A 24,283-nucleotide genomic window follows, 5' to 3' on the forward strand; every position below is an offset into this window, starting at 1 on the left:
GGGGTTGACGACGATTATTGGAAATTTTCATTCAATTGTGCCAAGTGATTTTGAGAATGTCAGAAAAGAAGGACCTCATGCGCTCGGAGGAAGAATTAATGTCTAGCAGAGAAACAGCAAGATGCTTTTAGATACCCTCAGAGCGTCCTGGATTGCAAGTACAAATCCAGGGCGACGGAAAGACCAACCTTTCTTAGCTGACGCAATCATTGCGACGCCTCTTGCCCACCCCCATATTCATTGTGCAGCGATATCGATTCCCTGCATATAATGTCTACAACTCCGCGGACCCCGACGAAAAGCTTCGCGCATCCACTAGCGCAGGTTAAATTGAACGACGCAGTCAATAAGGAGACTCAGAACTATCTCTCCCATATTCTGTTTGAAGAGTGTGTCTGGCATGAGTAAGTGATGCATATGGGTAAAACTATGGGATCAGAGAAGATTTCTGACACACTGGCTAGGATATACTACGTTGTGGATTATTTCCGACGAACAACTCTAGGGCCGTCACAAATTCCGCTTGAGAACAACGTGGGGTTTATTACGGATGCTCGATGTCCCTCACACATATCTCATGTCTTCGGCTTTGATTCCACGGCCAGAAGATTGGAGCAATAAGATAGGTAATCGGCATAAATGGAGAGTATTAGACTTCCAATCCTAACTACACCGACAGATATTTCTGGGTACGTGACCGTGGATCATGGGGTTTCATACAGCCCTCCTGATGATCTTGTCCAATTCCTTGAAACTGCAGTCATTCCAATTTATGTCTCAGCACATATCGATCTTTTCAACAACCCAGAAAGATTTGTCTACTTCCTCAGAGAAACTTCCAGCATATACGGGTTCACCTTCCTACTCCCAGGCCATTTCCAATCTGTGAGGGGCGTCTCAGATTCCAATATCTTCGTGCTGCAGATGTTCCGATCAGTAAGTGGGCTGTTGATTCATTAGAATAAAGTAATAATTGTGTTAAATGTTTCTTTGTAGAGTGGTTGATGCCCAAAATGGAGGTTCTTATCACACACGGTGATGCTGATATGGTATCCATGGGCCTTCGACATGGAAAGCCGATGGTCACGTTCCCAGTCATCCGAGAGTGAGATCCTCGGTTCAAACATAACAATTGTTATTGACTATTAATCTCGTCACAGTCAACCGTTTTGGGCCAATGCTGTCTCCGAAGTAAGCGCAGGGCCGCTTCCTATTCACGAAAAAGATCTTTTCAGCGAGACGATTACCCCGGCGATTCGCCACTGTATGCAACCCGAAACTCAGCAAGTATGCAATCACATTAAATAGTAAATTGAGAAGGAGGGTGGTCTGGCAAACCCCGTGGGCTCGTTCCATCGCCACTTCCCATGGCAAGACATGCAATGTGGCCTCATCAAAACATCACCTGCAGTATATCAGATTGAGAAAAGCCAGTCTACTGTTCAACTCTCGACTGCTGCAGCAGCAGCAGTGCTCGTGAGATCTAATGCGATAAGGAGATCTGAGCTAAAACTGTATTTGGTCACCCATTGAGACTAACTGCCCTTGATTTTCTTTTCTAATTAACGCCGTGAACAGGATCAAGCGTCGAGAATACCAAATTGTAAACTTCGAGACAGAAGTTTTTCCCGAGGCTACAGCCTCTGATCCAATTAAGAGATCACTGGGCAGGCACCTGGTAAAAGCCATTGTCAAGCCAACTGTCAACCATATTTCGGAGGCATACAATGAGCGAGAGGTAAGATAAAAGACAACCACCTTACTTTCTCTTTCGTCAACTGACAATACTACCACCACACGAATACAGGCCAGAAATGATTCCGATGTGTCCGCTATGGACAAGTCTAAGAGAAAATCCAAAACAGGAATGGCTGTGGGTGCCGCTAAGGGTGCTGGTTTTTTTTCCCGCGGTGTTTCTGGGAAAGGTTGCCATGTTGCCGTTCCACGCACTATTAAACTATTTGACACCGTTGTGTTAACATCAACTAGCCGTCTACTACATGAGTGAAACCGCGTGAAGAGCATTCAAGGATCGAATCATTCACAGAGCGGGAAAGGCTCGCTCGATCAAAGTGAACCTCAGGAGTCATCAGGGCTGAAGGTGAATTAATTAAAAGAATCCAAACTGAGGGAGAACATGAAGTAATGACTAACTTGGTGTGTCCAGAGTCTTCAATAGATGAAAGGTGAACTGAAACCATCCGAAGCCTACTCTTCGAAAAAGGGAGAAGAGACGAAAAACTTCAAGATCCCGAGTTTACAAAGACTGTTCTGTCGAGGTTTGAAGACATCTGCAAAGCCGGTCTCACCAGCAAGGCCAGCGACTGAATGACCTTCTGCTCAAATCGATTCTGTTTAGGATCAGTCCATGAATACAACCGTAGCAAGAACCTAAAGCAAGGCTCTTTGCCGCACTATCATACTCGAAGAGTTTACTGGTATCGAAGGTAGGGGATTAAAGTGAATCAATGGCCGAATGTCACAGATAGATGCATATATACAGAAATGAGACACAGTCTGACAAAAGAAATGGATAGGGAGTGTGAGAGTAGGAGTGTGAAGCATGATATCCGAAACAGGAACAAGGATAAAAGGCCATGAGAAATGCAAAGAGAGGGAAAAAAATCACACAAAACGCCGTGGCTGAACAAGGATCCATAACGCACCAAAATCATTGCCACGCAACAGTGATGCAAGTGAATGGATAGTGCGAGTACCAAGGCCGAGAATGCAAGATGAACGCAATTTGATGCACCTGCGCCGGGGTATTTTGAAACGAAGACAATATAAAAGGAGAACCAGTCGAACACAAAAGAAATCCAACGACAACCTCATAGAAGCATGATATCAGACGAGACCAAAAGTAGAGACCATTTATCTTCGGTACATCCGGACAGGAGCACTCAGGTCCCGACGCTCAGCCAGGTCGTTTTCCGGTTTGCCATCTGCACGTAGATTGGGCATGCGTCTTGGGCCCCGACCCGTGGCTGTGCTTCCTGAACAACCAGTTGCTTCGTTTGCACTCACGGAGCGTTGCTTGCTCCGGGCACGATCCCGGCGGGCCGCGATCTGGGCAAGGGCATCTTCTCGATTGATGGGAGTGTCTGGAACAAGCCCAGACGAGCCAGAAGTCCGGGTGCCAGCTTTTTCCCGAAGCGGAACTCGTTTCGTGGTGGAGACCGTTGGTTTGTAGGGATCTCGCTCGGTACGTCTGGAGGGTCGAGACTCCACCGATAGACGGGCATTCGCGCCCTCGCTAAGAATGTTCTCTGCGCTAGCCCGTGAAGTCCTCGGCTCTTCCGAGGGTGAGAACGTATCGGGGGCGTAGTTGGAAGACGCGGCCGAGTCTCTCCAGCTTTTCACAGAGGGCTTCAAACTGGGCATATCGGGAATCGGGAATGAATCCGTTCGCCGAGGCAGGACGTTATCGCGGAGAGGTGACGGGAACGTCCTGAAAGTGCCCGTCTCTGGAGAGAAAGTCACTAATGGCTCTTCCGGCATCTGCATCTTCTCGGGCAGGTCCACTGGCTCGGGCTTGACGACGGGCTCAGGTCCGGAAACGGGTTCAGATTGAGGAGCTGGCTGGTGATGAACATGGGTAGGAGGCTCGACACTCGGGGTATGGCTTGATTGAGGGTGAGGGGCCATTTGTTCAAGCTGGTTTTGTTGCATTTGGCTCTGGCGAGAGTGGGCGTGACGAGCAGCTTCAGCCTCAGCCTCAGCCTTAGCCTCAATTTGAGGTTTCTGGAAGGTCTCGTAGTACTCGGTGTCGTAGATGTATCGACGACCCTGGCTCTCAGCAATTCGACACGAGCAGCGCTGGAACTGGCACTCAATATTCAAGAAGTGCACCATATCTTCCGCCTCGGTACGACGGCGGCGTTCCTGCTCGAGCTCATCTCTCATCTCCTCTAACACCTCGAGGTTCGCATCAGAGGGCGAGATATCAGAAGCCGTTTCTTCGGTGTCGGCAGTGGTCGTACATTCCGAAAGACGCTGACGCTTAGGTGGAGTGGCCTCCACAACCTCATCCGCCTCAATTTCGGACACGGGAGACTTGACCGATCCCACAGCAGCGCGCTTGGGTCGTCGCGGGGTTGCCAGGAAAGCAAGATCGCCCTCTACAAGAGAGACCCGCCCAAAGTTTTCTCTTTGCATCTCCTTCTTAGTTTTATTGGCAGCTTCCATCGATCGTAGCTTGCCCTTGAGCATTTCTAGCTCTTCGGTAAGGCCAGCAAGAGCATACGCACGTTCAAATGCTTCTTGTCTTGCCTTATCCTTGGACTCGCGCTCCGCAGCGACTTCATCTTTCAGTGCCTTGGACTCGGATTTGGAGTGCTTGAGTTCTTCCTGTAGCTTAACGAGGGTCGAACCCGCTCGGAAGGCCTCTTTGCGTGCTTTGCGGATCTCTTTCTCAAAAATTGACCGTTCGTGGGCTTGGCGCTCTTTGGCAGCATGTAGTTCTTCTAGCAAAGACTCGAGACGTTCGCTGATTCGACGTTCTCGGGATTGCGCCTCGGAGAGTTCTTCTTGCACGGTGGCCAGAGCAGACTCGGCTTCTTCGCGACCGAGAATGGCTCGCTGGAGGGCGGCATTGTGTGCGGCGGATTGGGTGTGGGTAACGGGACTGCCTCCTCGCGAGAGGCTATTGAGGAACGCAACCTTGGCCTGAACTTCGGATACACCCTTTGTATTTTTGTAGTGCAGCGATAGCAGGTCTGTGGGCAGCGATGGTGAGGCGGGGATTGTTTGTTGATTCATGCGTTCCGGCGATACCGGAAGTAGGATCTTCGTGGGACTGAGGATGGGACGCGTTGGAGAATCCATCGCGGATAATGGCGAGGGAAAACGGCGTATGAGATGGGTCTTCAAGCGATCATGAGGGCGTTGTTGTGGAAAGGAGATAGATCGGTTCACGGGGGAAAATCACGTTGACAATTGGCAAGTGACGCACCCACAGTTGGTGGTTAGCGTTGTTTATTGCCCACTTGGGACAAATCAGGTGACTGTTGCCCTGGACACCGTTGCGCCTTTCCTATCTTGGTTAAGCCCAAAATCACGAGGAGCTAATCATCACGTGCCCAGATATGCCTATTTGGGATTAGCGCTAGTGGGAGAGTCGCCCATTGACATCTGTGCGTCTGTAAAGGACTCGCACAATATGAGGAAGCGAATTTGAGAAGCATCATATTGATCACAGGAGAAGAATCAATCTCAGAGATGCATGAGATTGTCACGCTTCAACTGGGTCAGCGGGCGAACTACCTAGCGACCCATTTCTGGAATCTCCAGGTTTGTTCTGTTCTTGCCGCTCGCCAAGATTCAACGTTCTTATTTCTAATGTATGAGTAGGAATCTTATTTCACATACAAGGAAGGCGAAGAGTCACCAGTGGACCATGATGTCCACTTTCGTCCTGGTGTCGGGGCTGATGGGTCCGAGACGTACACTCCACGGACAGTCATCTATGACTTGAAAGGCGGATTTGGAACCTTGCGCAAGCATAATGCGCTGTACGAGCTCACAGAAGACGCCATGGCCGGCCAGGGCTTGTGGTACGTTGAACCCGCTACGCTTGCCGAGCTACCATGCATGATTTTGACTATCAAGACAGGGATGGCCTTGAGATTATACAGAAACAGGCACCTATCCAGCAAAGCGAATATCAAAGAAGCTTAGATCAAGGCACGACCGCCCCACGTCTAACATCAGAAACGGTGCGATACTGGTCCGACTACAATCGGGTCTTTTATCACCCACGTTCTGCTGTCCAACTTAACGAATATGAGCTGAATTCCCAGGTCATGCCTTTTGAGGATTGGAACGTTGGTGAAGACCTGTTCAATGACCTCGATAAGGAGCATGACCTGCTGGATCGGGATGTCAGACCATTTGCTGAAGAATGTGACCAAATGCGAACAATTCAACTCTTCACAGGGTCCGATGACGCATGGGGTGGATTCGCTGCTCGGTACATCGATAGGTTACGAGATGACTATGGCAAGAAGAGTATCTGGATTTGGGCCATTGAAGATGGGACGAGAGTACAGCGAGTCAGTCTGAATATCCATTCCAACTACGAGCAGGAAACATACTTACTTGGAATATAGCACCACCAATTCAAGAGGGACACGAATAAGGCGAAGTCGCTATACTCGATCTCGCCCCAGGCAAACCTTTATGTGCCACTTGTCGATATTCCTCAGAAACTCCCGAGCTACATCAGCGTAGACCGCCATTCTGAATGGCAAAGGTCTGCTTTATTGAGTGCGGCTGTGGAAACGATCACGTTGCCGTCTCGACTGCGGCCATACCATGACTTTGAGGCCTCGTTGGCCGGAGATGATGGGAGACACAATATTTACGAGCTGCAGTCGACCTTCAACCCAGAGAATCAATATGAGAAAGCCCCGAAGTCCGATACGGAGGGCTCGTCAAAACCTCAGACTAAGTTTGACATTGACTTCACCTATGACAACCAAGATACCGAGACCGCAACTATTTTCAATCAAGTTCAGATGATGCGAGGCAACGAAACCGAGACATCCACTCAATCACCCGAAAGTGGTGACATCGGTCACCTTCGCAAGCTTCGTTTGTATAACTCAGAGCCAATGCTACAAAGGTATGACTCGGACAATTACTGAGACAGTTTCAACCGCCATCCATTGACATACGAACTTCTTGTCTTAGTTACCACAGCCCTCTCCGGCTACCCATTATCGACAGTTTCCCGCACGGCATGTTTTCCGCGTCGCCGTCTAGTGCTGATGGGTTGAGTATCTTTACCGCATTGACCGCTTCAACTCGGACAGCCGACAGGATCAAGGCTATTCAGGCCACCGCTGCACGGATGCTATCGGTGGATGAGCGAGAGGCAATGGTCAACGGGCTGGGCGAGATCCGGGAATGCTATGAGACGGGATGGAGCAGTGGATCGTCAGATGAGGACGACGATTAGACCGAAAAATCCGGCTTTCAAAGTTGGCCATGGGGATTCTGACTTCATCGTCCTCGGCTATCCATATTATTAGATTGGCGAGAGTCGAGCCAGTTTTACCGTAGTCTACAAGCGAACGTTGAATACCGCGATAATGAACTAAGCAGCAATGGCTTCTTTTTTGCTAGCGTGCGGCGAATTATGGATTCCCCCTCCTTTTTACCCCGGTCATCCCCAAAATAGCGCATGACGCCCTTATGTATCGCAAGCTAGCAAGGCTGCCACCGTCAGCGCTGAGTCATGGAGTCATGAGTAAAAGTTCTTCTAGAAATACGAAATCCATGGTTGCGACTCCACGCCTCATTATTCTCCTTCCCCCACGTTTGATCAAACCGGCCAATACCATAAATACAGTGGGCTGGACAGACTTCATAGTCCGTGCCCAAATACAGTAGGGTTTCCTAAGTTCGAAACTATGACCAAGGATCAGTGAGATCATCTTATCAGTCACAAGTTGAATGATAGACTTGGTAATGGTACCTTAGCTATCACGAAAGACGATTGAAATGACCTTTAGAAAGACCTTTTGAAAAACAAAAAGTGGAAGCATATCTATTAGGTGGTCTCTCTAGTCTGTAGACTCGGACCTTTGAACTACCACTGTAGCCACATCTGTCTTACAAATTCTACGTGGCGATGGGAGAGTTTAAGACACTTTGGCTGGGCAGCCACATCCTGTGTTCTCGGTGCTTTACATTATTATTGCTTTGCTTTAGCGTCGGCCCTAGTAGTGAGACAACGCGGTGACCCCTCTCGAACATTGGGCTCTTGGTGTCAGGTGATATCTCGAGATCCTCCATTCGTTTTGTTTTTCCAGACGCTGGGCAGCAGTAACAGAGGCAACGGACGAGGCTGGGATAGCTTACCGTTGAACCCTATGGACTGGGCCAATTGATCCGAGCTAGCCGGTTGGAAGGAGAGGTTGGGAATTATTGTGATCGTTATGAGGTATTATATTGCACTGAACCAGCCTCCCTGCCAACCCCCCCCAGCAATAGCTTGTCAAGTTATCGAAGACTGTGGCACCAGGCCAATTGAAAATGGGTAGGAAAATACAAGCATATATTGATGACTCGGATTGTGATTCATAGCATCATGGTAATACTATTAACTATTTGTACAGTAATGATGTGGTGAAAACTTGTCGAGTTGTGTTGTGAGTGGAGGAGCCATGGAAACCGGCCAGCCATCCGAGACATTTTGGCCTGGTGGATGCGGCCGCCACTAACCAGAACAACCACCCACAGGAAAGACTGGGGTAAAACACGCCAAACTTCCTCACCACGTCAACCACCCGATCAGGGCTGACCATTACTTGTCAGTACTAACTTGCACTAACCCACACTAGGTCAACTGGACAATAATACTGATTCTGAGGTCTGTCCAGTTGCCTGTTTTGTGACATCATGAAATGCTCTGTCAGTTGCATGGCTGATATCGCACCCAATCGCATGCGCCACTCGGGAAGTACCCTGCACCAACTCGCGCTAGTTTCAATTCAGGGCCAGTTGAGCTCAGTCTGTTCGGCAGCCAGGTCAGAAGTCCTCTCCGATGAGTCGTTAACCTTCCCAAGACTGCTCCACACCGCACCACCCCCGGGGCGTCCCCAGTATTCCCCCAGTCCTCAGGTCCCGTCCCAGTGCCCGCCTTCCCACCTTTGGGCGTCAGATTAACATCATCGCCCATCATGTCTCTCAAAACCGGGCAGGGACAACTCTCTCTGTCATGTAACGTTACCTGCAGGTGAAGTCCAGGACGACTCCAGGGACCGGCTCGATGAACGAACAGCCGGCCTCCATTATTGATCCTTCCGGGATTATTCTCCCCCGTCTGAGCTTTCCTAGGCTCCACTACCCGCTATGCACCACTCTTGCCAAGGACCTGGCCCAGAGGGTACAACAATTATGATTCTGGCTACAGTACGGAGGATGTACTGTTGTTGTTATCGCAGTGGCGAAAGACGGGGGAAAGCGGGTGAACTGCAGGAACTAAACTCGTGGCATGCATTTGGCCCACCTTGGACCAGGGCAACTCGCAAGACCCCTGGACAGTCAAGAAAAATATGACAACAAAGCCAGACAAAGCAAAAACAAAAAATTCGATATCGACTTCATCCTCGCAGATCGATGAAAGTGATGGGTCTAGAACTCCCCAATGCGCGGGGATCATCATTCTTCGGTAAGTTTTTTGTTATTCTTCGAATTGACTCTGCCTTACAGCAACTCAAAATACTGGACTCCAATTTTTTTCCCAATAATACCTCAATACGTCAATAATCATGCACCCAAACTGTCATAGGGTGCTTCGCTAAGATCCATTCCAGCCCAAGTGCGGTAGGATCTCTGGACTCCTCCTTTGGCGGGAGACGCTTCTCATTGCAGGCCGGCCTTTCATTCGTGAGGTTTCCCCACACAAGCACTCGAACCTCCGACCAGCAAATGAAACCCATCTCACGACTTAGCTATTTTCGGGTCCACGAATCGCAGTCCAAGCTAATCCAGCAAACAGAAAACCGAAGGAATCTGAAAGAAAAAAAGGAAAGCAGAGAGGTCTGGGACCTCCCGCCACGTCTCTCAATGGTCTCACTCGTCTCAATTAGATCTCATGACGTACAATACGGACACCTTCCAAAATGAACGGAGAGAATATTCCAGGGACCATCACAACCCCAGCCATGATGAGCCACCAAGCCATGATCCACCAAGCCATGATCTTGACCAAACAAAGGACGGGCGGGTCCTATCGACAAGGATTCCATGGCCACGGTCCCCAGTCGCAGCCTCAACCCTCTACGGCCATGGACGCTGAGTGGACAATGGTCCCAGTGGAGCTCTCCATCGTACCCATCGGGCCTCCGCCGCCGCAGTGCCAAGCTAGACTATATACATCATCGGTTGACTCGATCTCACTTCCGCTCGGAGTCGACCTCTTTGAGTTTGGTAAACGACTATTCTGGTCTTCTGATTTCTCATGATTGACCGAACCAGTCTCCAATGCTTCGGTTACGCCCGCCCTTATTGGATACGTCCCATGTCCTCCATCGATCAAGCACAGGTCACCGAGCCAACCGGCTTGAGGCGTGCCACTAACTTTTGCCCTGCAGCTAGATCCTGTTCACGGTACGTCTAGTGCATATTGTGGCCTGGCGTGGTCGATGGAAGACAGCGGAAAAGTCTCCATGTCTGCTGCACCTACTAGGTTCACTTACCTTTTCAAGCTAGGTGCCAGTTGTGGGTCGACTTGGCTATTGTTTTTCGGTACCACCGTCGTACGAATTGACTCTCCCACTGGACGAATTGTGACGAAGCGGCGTGATGAATGCACGCTTTGGGCCCAGAAATATGGTGAGATAGGGAAAAGCGAGAAAAAAAAACAATTCCGGATGGCTTGATCGGTCCATTGGCTTGTCTGCCACCCTGCCCCCTCGCAGGAAGACTCCGGTTTGCGCTGAACCTTGTGGCTTGAGATATAAATTAAGCCATCCTCATCGCCCACGACAACCCCCTCTTCTTTGGCTCTTGGAAGCAAATTGTCCAAAGGAACTCTCTCGCTACGGTTCCTCTTGTCCTTCGTTATCGAGGAACGGCTATCTATATACTTCCGTTTTAGGCAATTATCCGATTGCCCTTCAAATATCCGGCCTTTATTCAGCTCTAGCATAACCCTCGCTCTTCTGCTAGACACGATGCGTGGCGTCTCGATTCTTATACTCTACGCCGCCAGCCTGGCCTCGGGTAGTGTTCTGCCCCGAGACATGGCTGGCAACGTCGGTATCGTTGCCCGTGGAGGCGGAGGCGGCGACGAGGGAGGATGGGGAGGCGGTGGTGATGATGGTGGATGGGGAGGTGGCGATGATAATGGCCATGGTGGCCATGGGGGCCATGGTGGAGGCCACCATACTACCGCGGAGACTACTCCTTGCGAAACTGATACTCCCACTCCTCCTCCACCAACTTCGACTCCTTGCGAGACGGAGACTCCTCCTCCACCGCCAACCTCTACTCCTTGCGAGACTACGACTACTACTCCATCTCCAACTTCGACTCCTTGTGAGACTACGACCACGACCCCGTCTCCAACCTCTACTCCTTGCGAGACTACGACTACTACTCCATCTCCAACTTCGACTCCTTGTGAGACTACGACTACTACTCCATCTCCAACTTCGACTCCTTGCGAGACTACGACTACGACCCCGTCTCCAACCTCTACTCCTTGCGAGACTACGACTACTACTCCATCTCCAACTTCGACTCCTTGTGAGACTACGACTACTACTCCATCTCCAACTTCGACTCCTTGTGAGACTACGACTACTACTCCATCTCCAACTTCGACTCCTTGTGAGACTACGACTACTACTCCATCTCCAACTTCGACTCCTTGCGAGACTACGACTACGACCCCGTCTCCAACCTCTACTCCTTGCGAGACTACGACCACGACCCCGTCTCCAACCTCTACTCCTTGCGAGACTACGACTACTACTCCATCTCCAACCTCTACTCCTTGCGAGACTACGACTACTACTTCGTCTCCAACCTCTACTCCTTGCGAGACTACGACCACCACACCTACGTCTACTCCATGTGAGACTACCACTACTCCTACGTCGACTCCATGTGAAACCAGCACCACTCCTACAGGCCCTCCTCCAACCTCGACTCCCTGTGAGACTACTACTACTCCTACTGGCCCACCTCCCACTTCAACTCCCTGTGAGACTGAGACGACAACTCCTCCTCCCGAGAGCACCACCACTATCACCACCGTGTATACTACAACCACTTGCCCTGGTATGTCAACCCACGTCGCTTGAAGTCTTCTATTGCTAATTTTTCTTAGTGTCCTGGACCACTGTTGTCACTGGCTCGTCCACTATCACTCAGCCCGTGACTTCCACTAGCACAATTACTGTAACTTCAGTCATTACCTGCAGTGAGGGCTGCCCTCACCCTACCTCGGTTCCGGGAACTACTGTCGTTATTCCTCCCACCACTGCTCCCGTTGTTCCTCCCACAAACCCTGCTCCCACAAACCCTGCTCCGGTTCAGTCTTCGCCTGCTGCCTCTCCCGTGACCAGCGCAGTCCAGACTACCGCGCCAGTGGCTCCTGCTACCAGCAGCCCTGCCTTCAACGGAGCTTCTTCTCAGTTCAAGCGATCCCTGACCGGCTTCATCCCCGCTCTGGCTGTCGTTCTGGCCCTGATCTAAGCTCTCTAGCAATGCCTTCGTTGACATTGTGAGAAAGTAATTTGATTTTCTTAATTCGATATTCTCACAGATCATATACGGGTTCTTGGAAGAGGAGGTGAATTGTAAAGCCGGGCAACCCGAAAAACGACGAAAACAACTACAAAAAAATTATATTCTTGGCAGCTTCCGGCATAATGGAGATACCGATGGCCTGGAGGCTGTCTCTCTAATTCCTGTTTACCTGCACCCTTGCAGGTCGCAGCACTTTTATGAGGTCTGATTAACGACTGACGGACGTTCCTTATCACAATATTTGATGCACGGCTTAGTTTAGTTTAGTGCTGCATAAAGTAGTTCAATAATCGATATGAGATTTGATTTGATATAATGTTTTGTCTTTTGGTATTTTAGTCTTAACAAATTTACCTATCTCAATTGACTAGACTAAAGCAATTCCAAATGCTGTGCATTTCCACGAGCATGGGAATTGCTAATTCGACGATACAACTCTTACGCTACAGCGTAGTAATAGTATTACGTTCTTCTATAATTGGCTCTATAAGCTTGGAAACCCTGACAAATTTTCAAAATCATCTTAGCACTAAATAATTAAACGGTATCTGTTCTATCAAGAATGATGATTCTAGAGACATCTGAAAAGACCTCCTAAAAAAAGAGTGATTGAAGCATGTCTAGTTGGTCCCGTTTCTCAATCCTGCTCAGATCGAAATGTCCGGAGGTGAGTTATAGAAACCCCACTCCACACCCCCTCTACTTGAAGACTTTTATGACTGATTGTTATGAAGCCGCCACCCTGCCAATCGTCATCAGTAGTGATCTTATCGTCATCAGCAGCGACGATGATGCTCCAGATGAGTAGGGCTTATCTGGAGCATTTGCAGAAGCTGATGTCGAGGATGAAATCGTCGAGGACTACACTGACAAGGACTACACAGACGAGGAATATATCGACGACGATGAGAGCGATGAAGATCACGACGAAGATCACGTTATGTCTCTCCCAGAAACTCATCATTCTGAAAACCTGGCCCCTCCGAGCAACAATAACCAGGCTCCACCCGCACAACCATCCGACACTCCTCCCCATCCGACACCAATGGCCATCATCGTTTTCCTTCGTTCAGCGACCGCGAATCGCGGCGGTGTTTAAAGCCCAGAAAGTCTGGCTGTCCGAGGTCGCTATCACACTCCAATCTCGATGGGAGAAACAGTTTGGCCAATTCCCAGGCCCAACTCACATGGTTACTGCTGTACAAAGTGCTTGAAGCCACTGAAGAGGAAATCCCCGTGATGAAATTTCTGCTTCCTTTCACCAACTCTCAGGCCCTCAAGTTGTCGAGCTTGTGGTTTGTGGCTAGGAAGGGTTTCTTGTCAACAAGGATAATTTCCGGACATTCTTCTAATACTTCAGTGGGACAAGTTGCCTTCTCACTGTTTACATCTCCCAGGAAGATCGATTCATTCACATTAGTCTCTCACACCTTTTTGCCCACTAGTCATACCCATCAGCCCAGCAGTCCCCTCCAGAGATCGTGGAATTCACCGAATATCTTGCCCAAGTAAGTCAGCGCCGGTGCACAATGTCAGCGGCATAAAAGGGCCGGGTCTGGCTTCAACTAACTCATGGGCAAAACTGCATCGGCACCCCGACCCCTAATGCGGACTCGGAAAGTGTCATAACTAGATATGACCAGAGTATAGGCAGACTTGGGGTCCTCAGGAGCGAGATTATGGAGCTTGTCCAGGAGATCATCAAGGGAACCAATTGTCCGTTCCTTCCGTTCCGCGTCACCGATATGATCGGGATCGCCCCAAAAAATCAGCACCCGGAACTGGTTGCCGAAAAACCGATCCACTTGTCCAACCCATTGGATAATGACTCGGGCAGGCACAAGAATGAGAGAAGCATGATATGGTATCAGCTCCTCTTTATCCTCTTGGCGCTGCATATTGCGCAAGATCATTCGCCGGGTCGCAAAGTAAACCCACGAGAGGGACGTCAATGTCTTCCCTAATCCACATGCATCGGACAACACTCTACAGTGAAGTGGGCTGTTAAGTTGACGTATTAGCTAGGCCATGCCCGAAGGCTGCTATGGCTGTAGGATGGTGGTAGTATTGAGATCGTTATCCTCCGGCTTCAGAGTTGGCTGCCTGTTAATCAAGGGAATTCCGGCATACTCGCAGGCTTCCTCGAGCGGTATAGAATGTGCGGAGACCTGGTTTGCTTTTTATCTCTTGAGCGTGCTTCGCCTAAGACGCAGTCTCCCCGATTGGTACATTTATCTCGGTACGGATGTTCTTTTTGGTTTGCGCTATAGAATTCTCTATTCGTTCGGTATCTGCCTCCCTGGAACTGGCAATGTTTTCTCTAGTAGCAAGGACCTCGGTGGCTATGAGATCCTTGTCCGAGACATCGGGTGTTAGGAGCATATCCGTCGGCTCGTAGACTAGGTTCTCCTCGATGAAGTACTCCCTAACACAGCGTTCCAGCAGGCCCTTCCGCTGTTAGGTATCTATTGGCTTTGGGGGCTTAATAACATCGGTATTGATGCTAGCTCGACCTATATTCTCGGTGAGCATTCGGACGGCTTCTTTAGTCGCGAAGGTGCCTTGCGGATTCTTCAGCGTGAATATGATCAGGTTCCGCTGGTGCTCCGCTGGTGCTCTCGTAGAGCGCTAAAGTAGTAGGCATCAAAGTCAGTATCCCGATCGGTGGACAAGCTAGCTTTAGCGGCACCTTGGACATCTCCGTCCTTGCTATATGCCCTATATTGTGGCGGAATGGCTGTGGTGGCCTGCGGTTTCTTCGTCTTTAGTTGGCCTTTGCTATCGTTTAAGACCTTGTTGTACCGAATCAGAACACAAACGCTATGCAGACTGTTATAGAAATCAAGCTTGAATGGCTCTTCGGTGACATCAGAGGAAGGGAACAGCGACGACACTGTCTTCATGATTTGGTAGGCGTACTAGAGCGTGTAAACATTTGCCCTTTCACTTGCGGCGAACTTGGTCTTGGCATATTCAGCACGAGTATCCTCCGATAGTAACTTCAGGAATCTTGGTTTGGCGATCAACTCCTGGGATTCCTTTGCGGCCGATTCCAGGGACCTTTGCCTCGGGACCAAGTCCGTAATTGTGGGCATGTCGGAATGTGTACTAGTCCATGATGACGTTCTGAGCAGCCTTGTACTGGTCTTTGCGGCACAGATCGTGCAGGACCTGTGAGGTTTTCATTCCAAAGGCTCCGGCAGGCGCCAGGAGCCTTCCATCGTCTTCACCTCGGTACTGGTGTACTGAAAGTCACACCCATTGAGGGGTTAGCGTAGTAACTGAATCACGATCTTCTTGTTAGGATATCCTTATAGTTGTTCAAAGGTCTGAGTCTAGAACCAGAGAAACGGGACCAACTAAACATGCTTCAATCACTCTTTTTTTAAGAGGTCTTTCTGATTGTCTTGCTTGATAGACAGATAGCGTTCAACCAGTGAGTGCTAAGATAATTTTGAAAATTTGTCGGGGATTCAAACTGATAGAACCCCAATGTAGAAGAACATAATAATATTACTACGCTACAGAATAAGATTTATATCGTCGAATTATCAAATCCACCATATCCGAAAAATGGGGCAGTCTGTCGTGCAAAAGCACAAGTGAGCGTGCGATTAGCCTCAGCCTAAAAGTGTGATGTCCGAGAATTGAAGGAAACTGAATGTGGTTTTTAGTAGGTGAATGCTTGGGTATGTGATTGCTATGTACAAGAAAACAAGCCAGCGCATATGCAAAACGTAACAGTGCAGGCAATGGTGCAAATCAGGTATTCAGGGAGATGCGAAGTAAATACTCTTCAACGAATCACAAAAAAGATCATAAATGCTAAACAATGGGGGGAAACAAAGAGGGGGGGGGGAGGGAGAAACAGCCCAACAAAATCAGTCCACAGTCGAAACAACAATCGCGTCGTCAACGGCTCTTGAAGCCATGCGCGTTCCTTTTTACTCTAGAGAACCTGACACATAGTGGCATGTACAGAGGCAGGCATGCCTCGGGTACTCATGACTCATGACTCAAACTTCAAATCCGGTTGCCAGCGTCAGAGGGCTTTCGGTGAGCGTCTTCTCCGCCAAGGGCGGACTGATACATGAGAGCCTCCTGGGGCCAGTCATCGATCAGGCCGCTTTCCTGAGTTCCGGGCCTTTGTTGATGGCTAGGAACTGCATACCCTGCGCCATCCCCATGATATCCGGGTTGTTGCTGACCGGCGAGAGAGCTCTGCCTGGCTGGGTGATACTCGGCACCAGGTTGAACCGGATTATGCGGTAGCTGCTCGACAGGGCTATTGATCATGTCAAAGCTGAAGCGGAAATCGCGGGATGGTCCAAGACCAGGTTCATTAGAACCATCCACCATGTCGAAGCGGTGATCGTCAAAATGGTGATCATCAAAGTGATGATCGAAATGGTCGTCATCCTCCGTCACTATTGTTGCGGACTGTGGCTCCTGGATGTGAGGTACAGCCGAGGTCGGTGCAGGGACGGGCGTCGAGGAAACAAAGTTGTCCGTGCGAGTGTCAAGTTCCGGCAGAGTTACAGGCGCCATGTCCCGATAAGACTCTTGCAAGGTGACAGCTCTGTCCTCAGGGACCGCAGTGACTGGGGATCGAGGCACGGCAGGCACGTCAGCGTCAGGAATGATACTGGACTGGCGGATGCTGTGACCCATGGTGCTTCCAGGCTTGGAGCTACGGCTAGCACGAGGCTGCATAAGGTTGAATGGATGATCTTCGTCCAAATCGCGGATGCTAAATTGAGCAACTGTGCGCAGCTTACGCGTCACCCAGGAAGCCAGAACCTTTCCACGCTGCTTTTCACCAAGTCGCGAGCGAGGGAAGTCCCCATGGGAGACGAAAGCGACTATATCTGCGACTACCTGGTGTTCGCCCAGGATTGTGTCGACAATCACAGGAACAAGAGATGCCAGGAACGACTTGCGAGTGACCTCGACGACCACCACGATCAAGCCACCCGCTTGGAAGATGGCACTGTAGATAGATTGGTTAGCTCGTGTATAATCAAAGCGCATTACGGAAGAAACACTCACCATCCTCCCTTCATAATGTTGCGGTGGCACCTCTCCACCGAGTTCTCAATGTCCATGGGGAAATGATTTAAGCCATTGACCTCAAAGGTCTCACCGATGCTTCCAAGAACGAAAAGCACCTGCATCTCAACAGGCTGCCCACCAGGACCAATGGGGCGAGTAACAGTATGTAAGAAGCCAAGATCACCGGTACGGACATAGGGTACATTGGGGTCACCATCTGCGACGCGACCATTCATTCTCTCAGCATCAAACTCCTGTGTAGACCTGTAGAAGCCTTGGGCACAAGCATCTGATTGGACCCAGATCTCACCGTACTCGCCAACGTGAGCTAATGTGCAGGTTTCCGGGTTAACAATGGCAATTTGGGTATTGACGGGCACCATTCCAGAATCTTGGACCACAAGAGCCGTTGGGTCCGTATCATGGTCCACGGGATAAATCAAACCGCGGCGAAGACTGCGGAGATCTAGGCAAAGCTCAATCGGTTCAATGCACATGTACGATCTCGTGACAATCATGGGGTTGAGGACGTGCGAGTAAACAACGTTGATTGCGGTACGGTCCAAGCCCGCGGATGCAAAGTGCAGTCGCGTCTTCTGGTAGATATCGACTCTGGGACGGCCTTCGGCAGAAATCATCAAGTTCTTGAGCTCTTGAAGCTGGAAGCCCTTTCCGGCCATGGTGCTCATGGCATAGTCCAACATCTGGCTGGTGGCATAGGTGTCCTTGATCTTATACCGTGCAAGGGTCACAAACAGCGTCATTGGGTTCTGAGCAAAGTCGACGGGAGAGACGAGGTAGGTGGGAGCACCGACGTAGACACCCATCAAACAAGTATGAAGAAATCCGAGACCCAGAGTGCTGCGCACACTACCAAGCACGGGTCGTAAGCTAGTCATTTGACAGGTCTCTTTCTGCACCTTGCACATGCCCATGATGGTATCATGCCCAATCTGCACGGAAATCCGTCGTTGATCGGGAGTCCAGTAGGTCCAAACAAGGGCAGCTTGATTGCCCTGAAGCCAAGCATCCTTCATAGTGTAGCCAAGCTCACGACAACCGTGTGATTGCTTCGAAGGCTTGGTGGTGTTGTAGATGGCCGGTACACCAATGCGAAGAACCTGTGCAGACTGCTTTATATGTTGAGAAACAAGCTTCTGCCGCATGACATGGTCAACCTCAGTGTTGACAATGATAGCCTTGACATTGAAGTCGTTGATCACATGAAGGAATGCAGGAGCGTCCTCAGAGAGGCGGTTCTGGTCAATGGGGGCCACCGGGATAACAACAACACCTAGGCAGAAGCAGGCATGAACAGCATAGATGTATTCCTCCGAGTGGGTGTACATCAAGACCAGATGGTCACCGGGTCGAACCTTGACCTTGTTCTTGAGGTAGGTTGCAACCGCGGAGACCTTCAGATCAAACTTCTTCCAGGTAATGCCCTTGCCTTCTTTACCACGGCTGTCGATGGAGCAATAAGCAAGCTCTTCAGCCTGGCGTGAAACCCGCCACTGGAAGAGATCGACAATGGTCTTGAACTGGTTAAGTGGAGTAGAGGTTCGATCATCCATAACAACATCTCTGTAATCCACACCAGAATATTGTTTCTCCTGGTAGGCCAAGATATCTTGCCGGGACGCCAGGGCAAGGGGTGACCAGATGCCACCCTCGGGGTCAACACCAACGGGCAAGTTCATCACAGACCGCTCCACGCCAAACTTGACGTGCACAGCCTGCAACATACCGGCTTCAAAGTCCTTGCGGCACAGCATGTTACCAATCTCCAATCTACCATTCTTGGTCACACGAGGGAGACTGTTGGGGGCGGTGATCAAAACACAATAGACTCGGAGATGGTGTTCTTGATAAAGAACCTCCATACATCGCTCGGCAAGCGAATCAAGAAGAACAGAGTCAAGCTGACGCGGCGGACCACCAGACGTTGTAGGCGCCGTCGAAGCAGCATATGATTCCAAGACAATGACCGGCAAATGTTCTTCATTCACAAACACATCAAATGCTGTGCAATCGTGGATCTTGGGCACCTTCTTCAGGAGACTGACGACCAAGTGCTGAACAAAGAAATACCGGTGTTCGGCAATCTCCTGGCCATGCTCAGTCCATTCCACCTTCTGGCGCAGTCTGTCTTCATACAAACCCAAGACGAATACCTTGCCTTCAATCACACAGCCTAGCAGACCAGTGCGCAGGAACTCAGGCTCCACGAGCACGGGGGTAGGATTATTATCTTCAAACTTGTAAGGCCGAGCATGGAAGATGGCCTCGGTGTGCTTGGGCAGCGCCCAGAAGCCTCCCGACAGCGACGGAGAGTCCACCCAAATTTCACCAACAACATTTGGTGTGCACAAGAGATTGGTCTCAGGGTCGACGATGGCGAGTGTAGCATCAGGAATAGGATAGCCAAAAGCGCCGACTCGGACAGTATGCGGCATGCTGCTAGCATATCTGCGAGCGTCCTCTCCCATTGCCACCACGACGATTTCATTGCTTTTGAGAGCCTCCTTGTCGAGGAGGACCTCACCAAGGTCATTCTTTGCGGTCTCCTTTGGAGCCGAAACGCGAGCCCCACCGCCCAAAAGACTGCTACCAAAGCCGGTCGGGGCGTCCGATTTCTCAAGCTTCTCGTCTTCTTCCTTCTTGTCTCGTCCCGCTGGGTCCATCTCATGGGTCAAGACACATCCCATTCGCTCCTCACCACCCAGCCAGTCGCGTACACTAATGACCATGCCGCCATGCTCAGGTAAACAAAGCATTGGACAAACAATCTCTCTGGCACGAGGATTTCTCATAGGTCGCAGCCATCGGTCTGACAGGATCTCGTGGAATTCCGAATCAACAGTGATTGTGTCGATTAGGCAAAGTTTAACGCTGCCGAAATTGGGTTCTGAGTTCTTTTTGAAATGTCTGGTGGACATGGGATCCTGTTGGTAATTGTATGCGGCGATCTTCAGTCCCGAGTAATCCGCAGCCATGATGGTCGCTCTATACTTGGTGATAAGATGAGCATACAGACCGGGCGTTTCAACCGCGCGATCCTCATGCCAGACGGTTGTGTGACCGCCGTAGACGGTCAAGAGAACACCCAGAATCATACCAATTCCTTGTCTTGGGTCAAGGTAACTGATAATGGTTTCTCCCTTGGTCGCGTATGGTCTGGCACTAGACTCCATAGGTACAGTTGAGACAATGGCACTTAGACAGGCCATCTGGTGCATAATGGTTCGGTGACTCATCACGACACCGCGCATGTCTCCTGTCGGAGCCTTCGCAAACTCGATGAATGCTAGATCGGGCACAACGAGGGCGGGTGTATCGTCCTTCTTCTTGGGATGAAAGCTGCCAAACTCGTTGGTTTTCCACCATTCAACTCCACGAGGCCAATTGAGCTTCTGTGCCGTTATGTCACGCTGGAACCCCTTCAAATTGTTCTCGGTGGTCAAGGCTAGATGAGCTTGCGTCGAGGTGAGCACCAGATTCAGGCTTTGGTAATCATCCAGGCTGTTAATTGGAACAGCGACCACTCCTGCGATGAAACAGCCCATGAGGGCCACGGCGAACTCGATGATTTCAGCCTCGCGATAGATCAGCGCGACACGATCTCCGCGGTACAAGTTGCTCTTATCACGAATGACCTGTGCAACTTTTTCTGCGCGGCTTGCTAGCTTGTCCCATGTGATTGATGCAATTTCCTTGCCTTTCTGGTCCAGCACCCAGTATGCAGGCTGTTTCGGGTGGACTCGTGCGCGGTGTCGAAGAACCGTCGGAAGATTGTCAAAATTTGACATGGGGATGTTCTTGTCATGAGGATCGTTCACTGCAAAGGGAATATCTCGAGGTTCGAGGGGTAAGAGATGCTGGATTGCCGGGCCGTGGGGCAGTTCGGAGGGAGGAATGAATGGCGGCGCCATGTTCGCCGTAGGTGAGAAGGCCTCGCCTGATTGAGAGTAGCGATGGAAACCACCACCATAGCTTTCCCTGTAATCATCATGCTGCTGTCCGGCAAAGTCCGAGAAGTAGCCCTGCTGAGAATCCAACATTGTTGACTGTCGCGTGACCCCACCCAAGGCAGGATCGTAGCCCTCCATACCATCATCCATGTACTCGGGCTGATCATATTCAGACTGAACATATTCCGGCTGTGACTCGGGGTTAAAGGCGTAGCTCTGGCTCATCAGAGTCGCGGTGCGCGACCCATCTTGGCCTTGCGAACCGGGGACAGGAGGTTTGGGAAGGAAAAGCGAATCGTACGAGGCCGTAGATGGCATTCGATCAACAGCTTGTAACATGCCCGTACTGTCTCGCTCGTGAGATCCGGCTGGAGCCGAGGACGGATTCTGTGCGTCCACGCTGACTCGGTGGTTGTACCCATATCCTCCACTACTTTGCATGCCTTCGTATGCGCCTGCATATGTCGGAGAAGCAATGGTCGGTTGCAAAGACTCGGCAGTCGGTGGTCGGACGCTCAATATCGCTGGCGGGTTGATATGGGAGCCTTCGGACGGGTCCCCATAGCCTGCGGCCGCATGAGAGCCTATCTCAAGCGGCTTGTTGGGGCCGAGAAACTGGGAGAGCAGGAGGGTACGTCGCTTTTGATACCTATTCTGACGTTAGTGCGCCGTTCTTGTGTAGCAGACCTCATGTGACTCAGTGGGCGACCAATGTGTCCCCATGTTAATGCTCGTCCAGGATTGCCATGCTACGGGACGACTGCCTACCCTTTCTCGGTGATATCACCCTCCTGTTCGAACAACACCCTGTGTAAGCGCAAGAAGACATCATCAACTCTGGGTGGTTAAACATACCTCCAGCTCCCTGTCCAGCTCCCGCAAAGCGGACTGGAACTCTGGATTCTCCTCCGCCATTAGAAGAATACAGGAAGGACCTCAATTCGAGGAAGTGGATCGAACACGCGGGGGAGGGATGGAGTAATGGTCAGTCAAGAAAGCCTCATCTCAAGGAATTTCCCGAGGTGCAACAAGTGGTAGCCGAAGAGGGGTGACATGCAGAGACCCCTGCTGCTTGTAGTTGAATTTCCCTAGCAATGTTGACCAACCACCAACGAATTGTTCTGGTCTCAAGTGTTGGACCGCTGGAGACAACGTCACCCACCCCAAAGGCGGTCAGGCGAGCCGAAGTGTACAAGTGAGACAAGTGCTGACCAGAATAGTTATAGTCGGGTAATTTGATGCTATATTTATGGATATTATGGAGGTGAGGAGTTTAGCGAGTCAAGGAAATCTATGTTGCCATTGCAACGCTAGAAGTATTAGGGGCTATATACGAAGTACATACGGTGTACCAAATGGTTGTGATAGAAACTGTGGCTTTTTTCAGGTACCAGTGGGCGTTGTGTCTCGGCCCCCAGTCAGCTGTACTTATTTAGAATTGTCTACTGGTGAGTATAATCCTATGGAGAAATTGCATATTTGTCCTATAATTGTGTGCTAGAAGATAGGCGATTCATTCGGAGAAAAATGTCGCGTTAAGATAATTACAAGATGTCGGACATGTCCAATCCAATGGCGGGGAAGTATTGAAACTTTGCGAATTGTGGCACTTTACGGAGTAATGTGAATGCCAAGCCGGAACAGTGGTGTTTGACACCTGAGGCCACAATACATGGAAGGCCTAGGTCACATGACTGAAGGACCTCTCCGTGCTTACTCATCCGAGCGAGTGCCCTAAAATTCCTCATGTGACTCCACCCACACACCACAGACCGCTAAGCGAGAGCACCTCCAAATTCCTGTGTGGATAGTCATCCCGATTGATCGTTCAACCACCCTCGACAACCCGGTCACCCATTACCACCACCCCCCCTCGACAATCAAGATGTCTGACTCCGGGGATGTTCAGGCCGTTCAGCTGCCTAAGGAGATTGCCCACCTCGACAACCAGCCCGTTCTCCTGTTCGGCAAGTGGAGCTACGAGGATGTCGAGATCCGCGACATCTCCCTGACGTGAGTCTACCTCGAATCGACGACAACGAGTTTTTTTCTGGAAGGATTTGGTCCCGGGGGTGATATGCAGGGAGCGAGTTGCGCTGCAAGAGATGGGAGAAAGGGCATGCGGGGAATTCTGCGCGCGCCGGGACAAATTTTTCTGGAGGAACCAAACGTCGAATTCACCATGTGGAATTCGAATGGCTAACCTCTTCTGCCCGCCAACAGCGACTACATCCAGATCCGCCAGCCGGTCTACACCTCCCACTCCGCCGGTCGCTATGCCGCCAAGCGTTTCCGCAAGGCCCAGTGCCCCATCATCGAGCGCCTGACCAACTCGATCATGATGAACGGCCGCAACAACGGAAAGAAGGCCATGGCTGTCCGCATTGTCGCCCACGCTTTCGAGATCGTGCGTTTCCCATTCAATGTTTATGATTTGCCTCTAGGGACAGATCTGCGAAGAATTGGACAACCGTTCAACTTCCGCCCAGATACCTGGAGCATTATATCTTCAATGATCCGCATCTAACTCTTCCATCTAGATCAACATCACCACCGACTCCAACCCCATCCAGATCGCTGTTGATGCCATCGTCAACTGCGGTGCTCGTGAGGACTCCACCCGTATTGGTTCCGCCGGTACCGTCCGTCGCCAGGCCGTCGATGTTTCTCCCCTCCGCCGTGTCAACACCGCCATTGCTCTCATCACCATTGGCGCCCGCGAGAGCTCTTTCCGCTCCGTGAAGTCCATCTCTGAGTGCCTTGGTTCGTTTTATCCCATTCCTCGACGAATATGTTCGTGAATTTGTTGGAGAGTTTTACTAACATTTCCCTTTTAGCTGAGGAGCTCGTCAACGCCGCCAAGGGCAGCAGCAACTCCTACGCCATCAAGAAGAAGGACGAGCTGGAGCGTGTTGCCAAGTCTAACCGGTAAAGGGTGTACTGGATGCATTCTCCGTTTGGTCCTATGTGTTTTATGGATACTGGAGTGAACG

At 50.5% G+C, this 24,283-nt stretch overlaps 10 protein-coding genes across 10 annotated transcripts; 6 read left to right on the plus strand and 4 right to left on the minus strand.

Moving 5' to 3' along the window:
• Positions 1–1,013: 1,013 nt before the first annotated feature.
• N7473_010399 (uncharacterized protein) lies at positions 1,014–1,308 on the plus strand (the record flags this gene model as incomplete). Its single annotated transcript, XM_057156338.1, has 2 exons — positions 1,014–1,105; positions 1,161–1,308. 2 exons carry the CDS (start codon positions 1,014–1,016, stop codon positions 1,306–1,308), a joined length of 240 nt encoding a protein of 79 aa, XP_057004993.1.
• Positions 1,309–2,874: 1,566 nt separating this feature from the next.
• N7473_010400 (uncharacterized protein) lies at positions 2,875–4,827 on the minus strand (the record flags this gene model as incomplete). Its single annotated transcript, XM_057156339.1, has 1 exon — positions 2,875–4,827. One exon carries the CDS (start codon positions 4,825–4,827, stop codon positions 2,875–2,877), a length of 1,953 nt encoding a protein of 650 aa, XP_057004994.1.
• Positions 4,828–5,153: 326 nt separating this feature from the next.
• Positions 5,154–7,107, plus strand: N7473_010401 (misato family protein). Its single transcript, XM_057156340.1, has 5 exons — positions 5,154–5,292; positions 5,353–5,555; positions 5,615–6,053; positions 6,111–6,625; positions 6,694–7,107. Exons 1-5 carry the CDS (start codon positions 5,221–5,223, stop codon positions 6,959–6,961), a joined length of 1,497 nt encoding a protein of 498 aa, XP_057004995.1. The 5' UTR covers positions 5,154–5,220; the 3' UTR covers positions 6,962–7,107.
• A 2,525-nt stretch (positions 7,108–9,632) lies between these two features.
• On the plus strand, positions 9,633–9,974 carry N7473_010402 (uncharacterized protein; the record flags this gene model as incomplete). Its single annotated transcript, XM_057156341.1, has 1 exon — positions 9,633–9,974. One exon carries the CDS (start codon positions 9,633–9,635, stop codon positions 9,972–9,974), a length of 342 nt encoding a protein of 113 aa, XP_057004996.1.
• A 711-nt stretch (positions 9,975–10,685) lies between these two features.
• On the plus strand, positions 10,686–12,583 carry N7473_010403 (uncharacterized protein; the record flags this gene model as incomplete). Its single annotated transcript, XM_057156342.1, has 2 exons — positions 10,686–11,796; positions 11,846–12,583. The coding sequence occupies 2 exons, from the start codon at positions 10,686–10,688 to the stop codon at positions 12,211–12,213; spliced, it is 1,479 nt and encodes a 492-aa protein (XP_057004997.1). The 3' UTR covers positions 12,214–12,583.
• Positions 12,584–12,982: 399 nt separating this feature from the next.
• N7473_010404 (uncharacterized protein) lies at positions 12,983–13,366 on the plus strand (the record flags this gene model as incomplete). Its single annotated transcript, XM_057156343.1, has 2 exons — positions 12,983–13,025; positions 13,098–13,366. The coding sequence occupies 2 exons, from the start codon at positions 12,983–12,985 to the stop codon at positions 13,364–13,366; spliced, it is 312 nt and encodes a 103-aa protein (XP_057004998.1).
• Positions 13,367–13,832: 466 nt separating this feature from the next.
• On the minus strand, positions 13,833–14,165 carry N7473_010405 (SNF2-related protein; the record flags this gene model as incomplete). Its single annotated transcript, XM_057156344.1, has 1 exon — positions 13,833–14,165. The coding sequence occupies one exon, from the start codon at positions 14,163–14,165 to the stop codon at positions 13,833–13,835; it is 333 nt and encodes a 110-aa protein (XP_057004999.1).
• Positions 14,166–14,855: 690 nt separating this feature from the next.
• Positions 14,856–15,170, minus strand: N7473_010406 (uncharacterized protein; the record flags this gene model as incomplete). The annotated part of the gene is made up of 1 exon (XM_057156345.1): positions 14,856–15,170. One exon carries the CDS (start codon positions 15,168–15,170, stop codon positions 14,856–14,858), a length of 315 nt encoding a protein of 104 aa, XP_057005000.1.
• Positions 15,171–16,290: 1,120 nt separating this feature from the next.
• Positions 16,291–22,205, minus strand: N7473_010407 (putative AMP binding domain protein; the record flags this gene model as incomplete). The annotated part of the gene is made up of 4 exons (XM_057156346.1): positions 16,291–17,257; positions 17,317–21,939; positions 22,059–22,081; positions 22,146–22,205. 4 exons carry the CDS (start codon positions 22,203–22,205, stop codon positions 16,291–16,293), a joined length of 5,673 nt encoding a protein of 1,890 aa, XP_057005001.1.
• A 970-nt stretch (positions 22,206–23,175) lies between these two features.
• On the plus strand, positions 23,176–24,222 carry N7473_010408 (40S ribosomal protein uS7; the record flags this gene model as incomplete). The annotated part of the gene is made up of 4 exons (XM_057156347.1): positions 23,176–23,303; positions 23,514–23,697; positions 23,831–24,053; positions 24,128–24,222. 4 exons carry the CDS (start codon positions 23,176–23,178, stop codon positions 24,220–24,222), a joined length of 630 nt encoding a protein of 209 aa, XP_057005002.1.
• Between the last annotated feature and the right edge of the window lie 61 nt (positions 24,223–24,283).

The sequence above is a fragment of the Penicillium subrubescens genome (assembly GCF_028828155.1).
Source record: "Penicillium subrubescens strain IBT 31985 chromosome Unknown utg000007l_segment0_segment0, whole genome shotgun sequence".
In the NCBI taxonomy this organism is placed as follows: domain Eukaryota; kingdom Fungi; phylum Ascomycota; class Eurotiomycetes; order Eurotiales; family Aspergillaceae; genus Penicillium; species Penicillium subrubescens.

Bases quoted from the DNA above. Each gene is read 5' to 3' on its own strand.
- N7473_010401 (XM_057156340.1), top strand. From the start codon at position 5,221: ATGCATGAGATTGTCACGCTTCAACTGGGTCAGCGGGCGAACTACCTA. The intron at 5,556-5,614 runs GTACGTTGAACC...CTATCAAGACAG, and splicing joins ATGGCCGGCCAGGGCTTGTG to GGATGGCCTTGAGATTATAC. The intron at 6,626-6,693 runs GTATGACTCGGA...TTCTTGTCTTAG, and splicing joins TCAGAGCCAATGCTACAAAG to TTACCACAGCCCTCTCCGGC.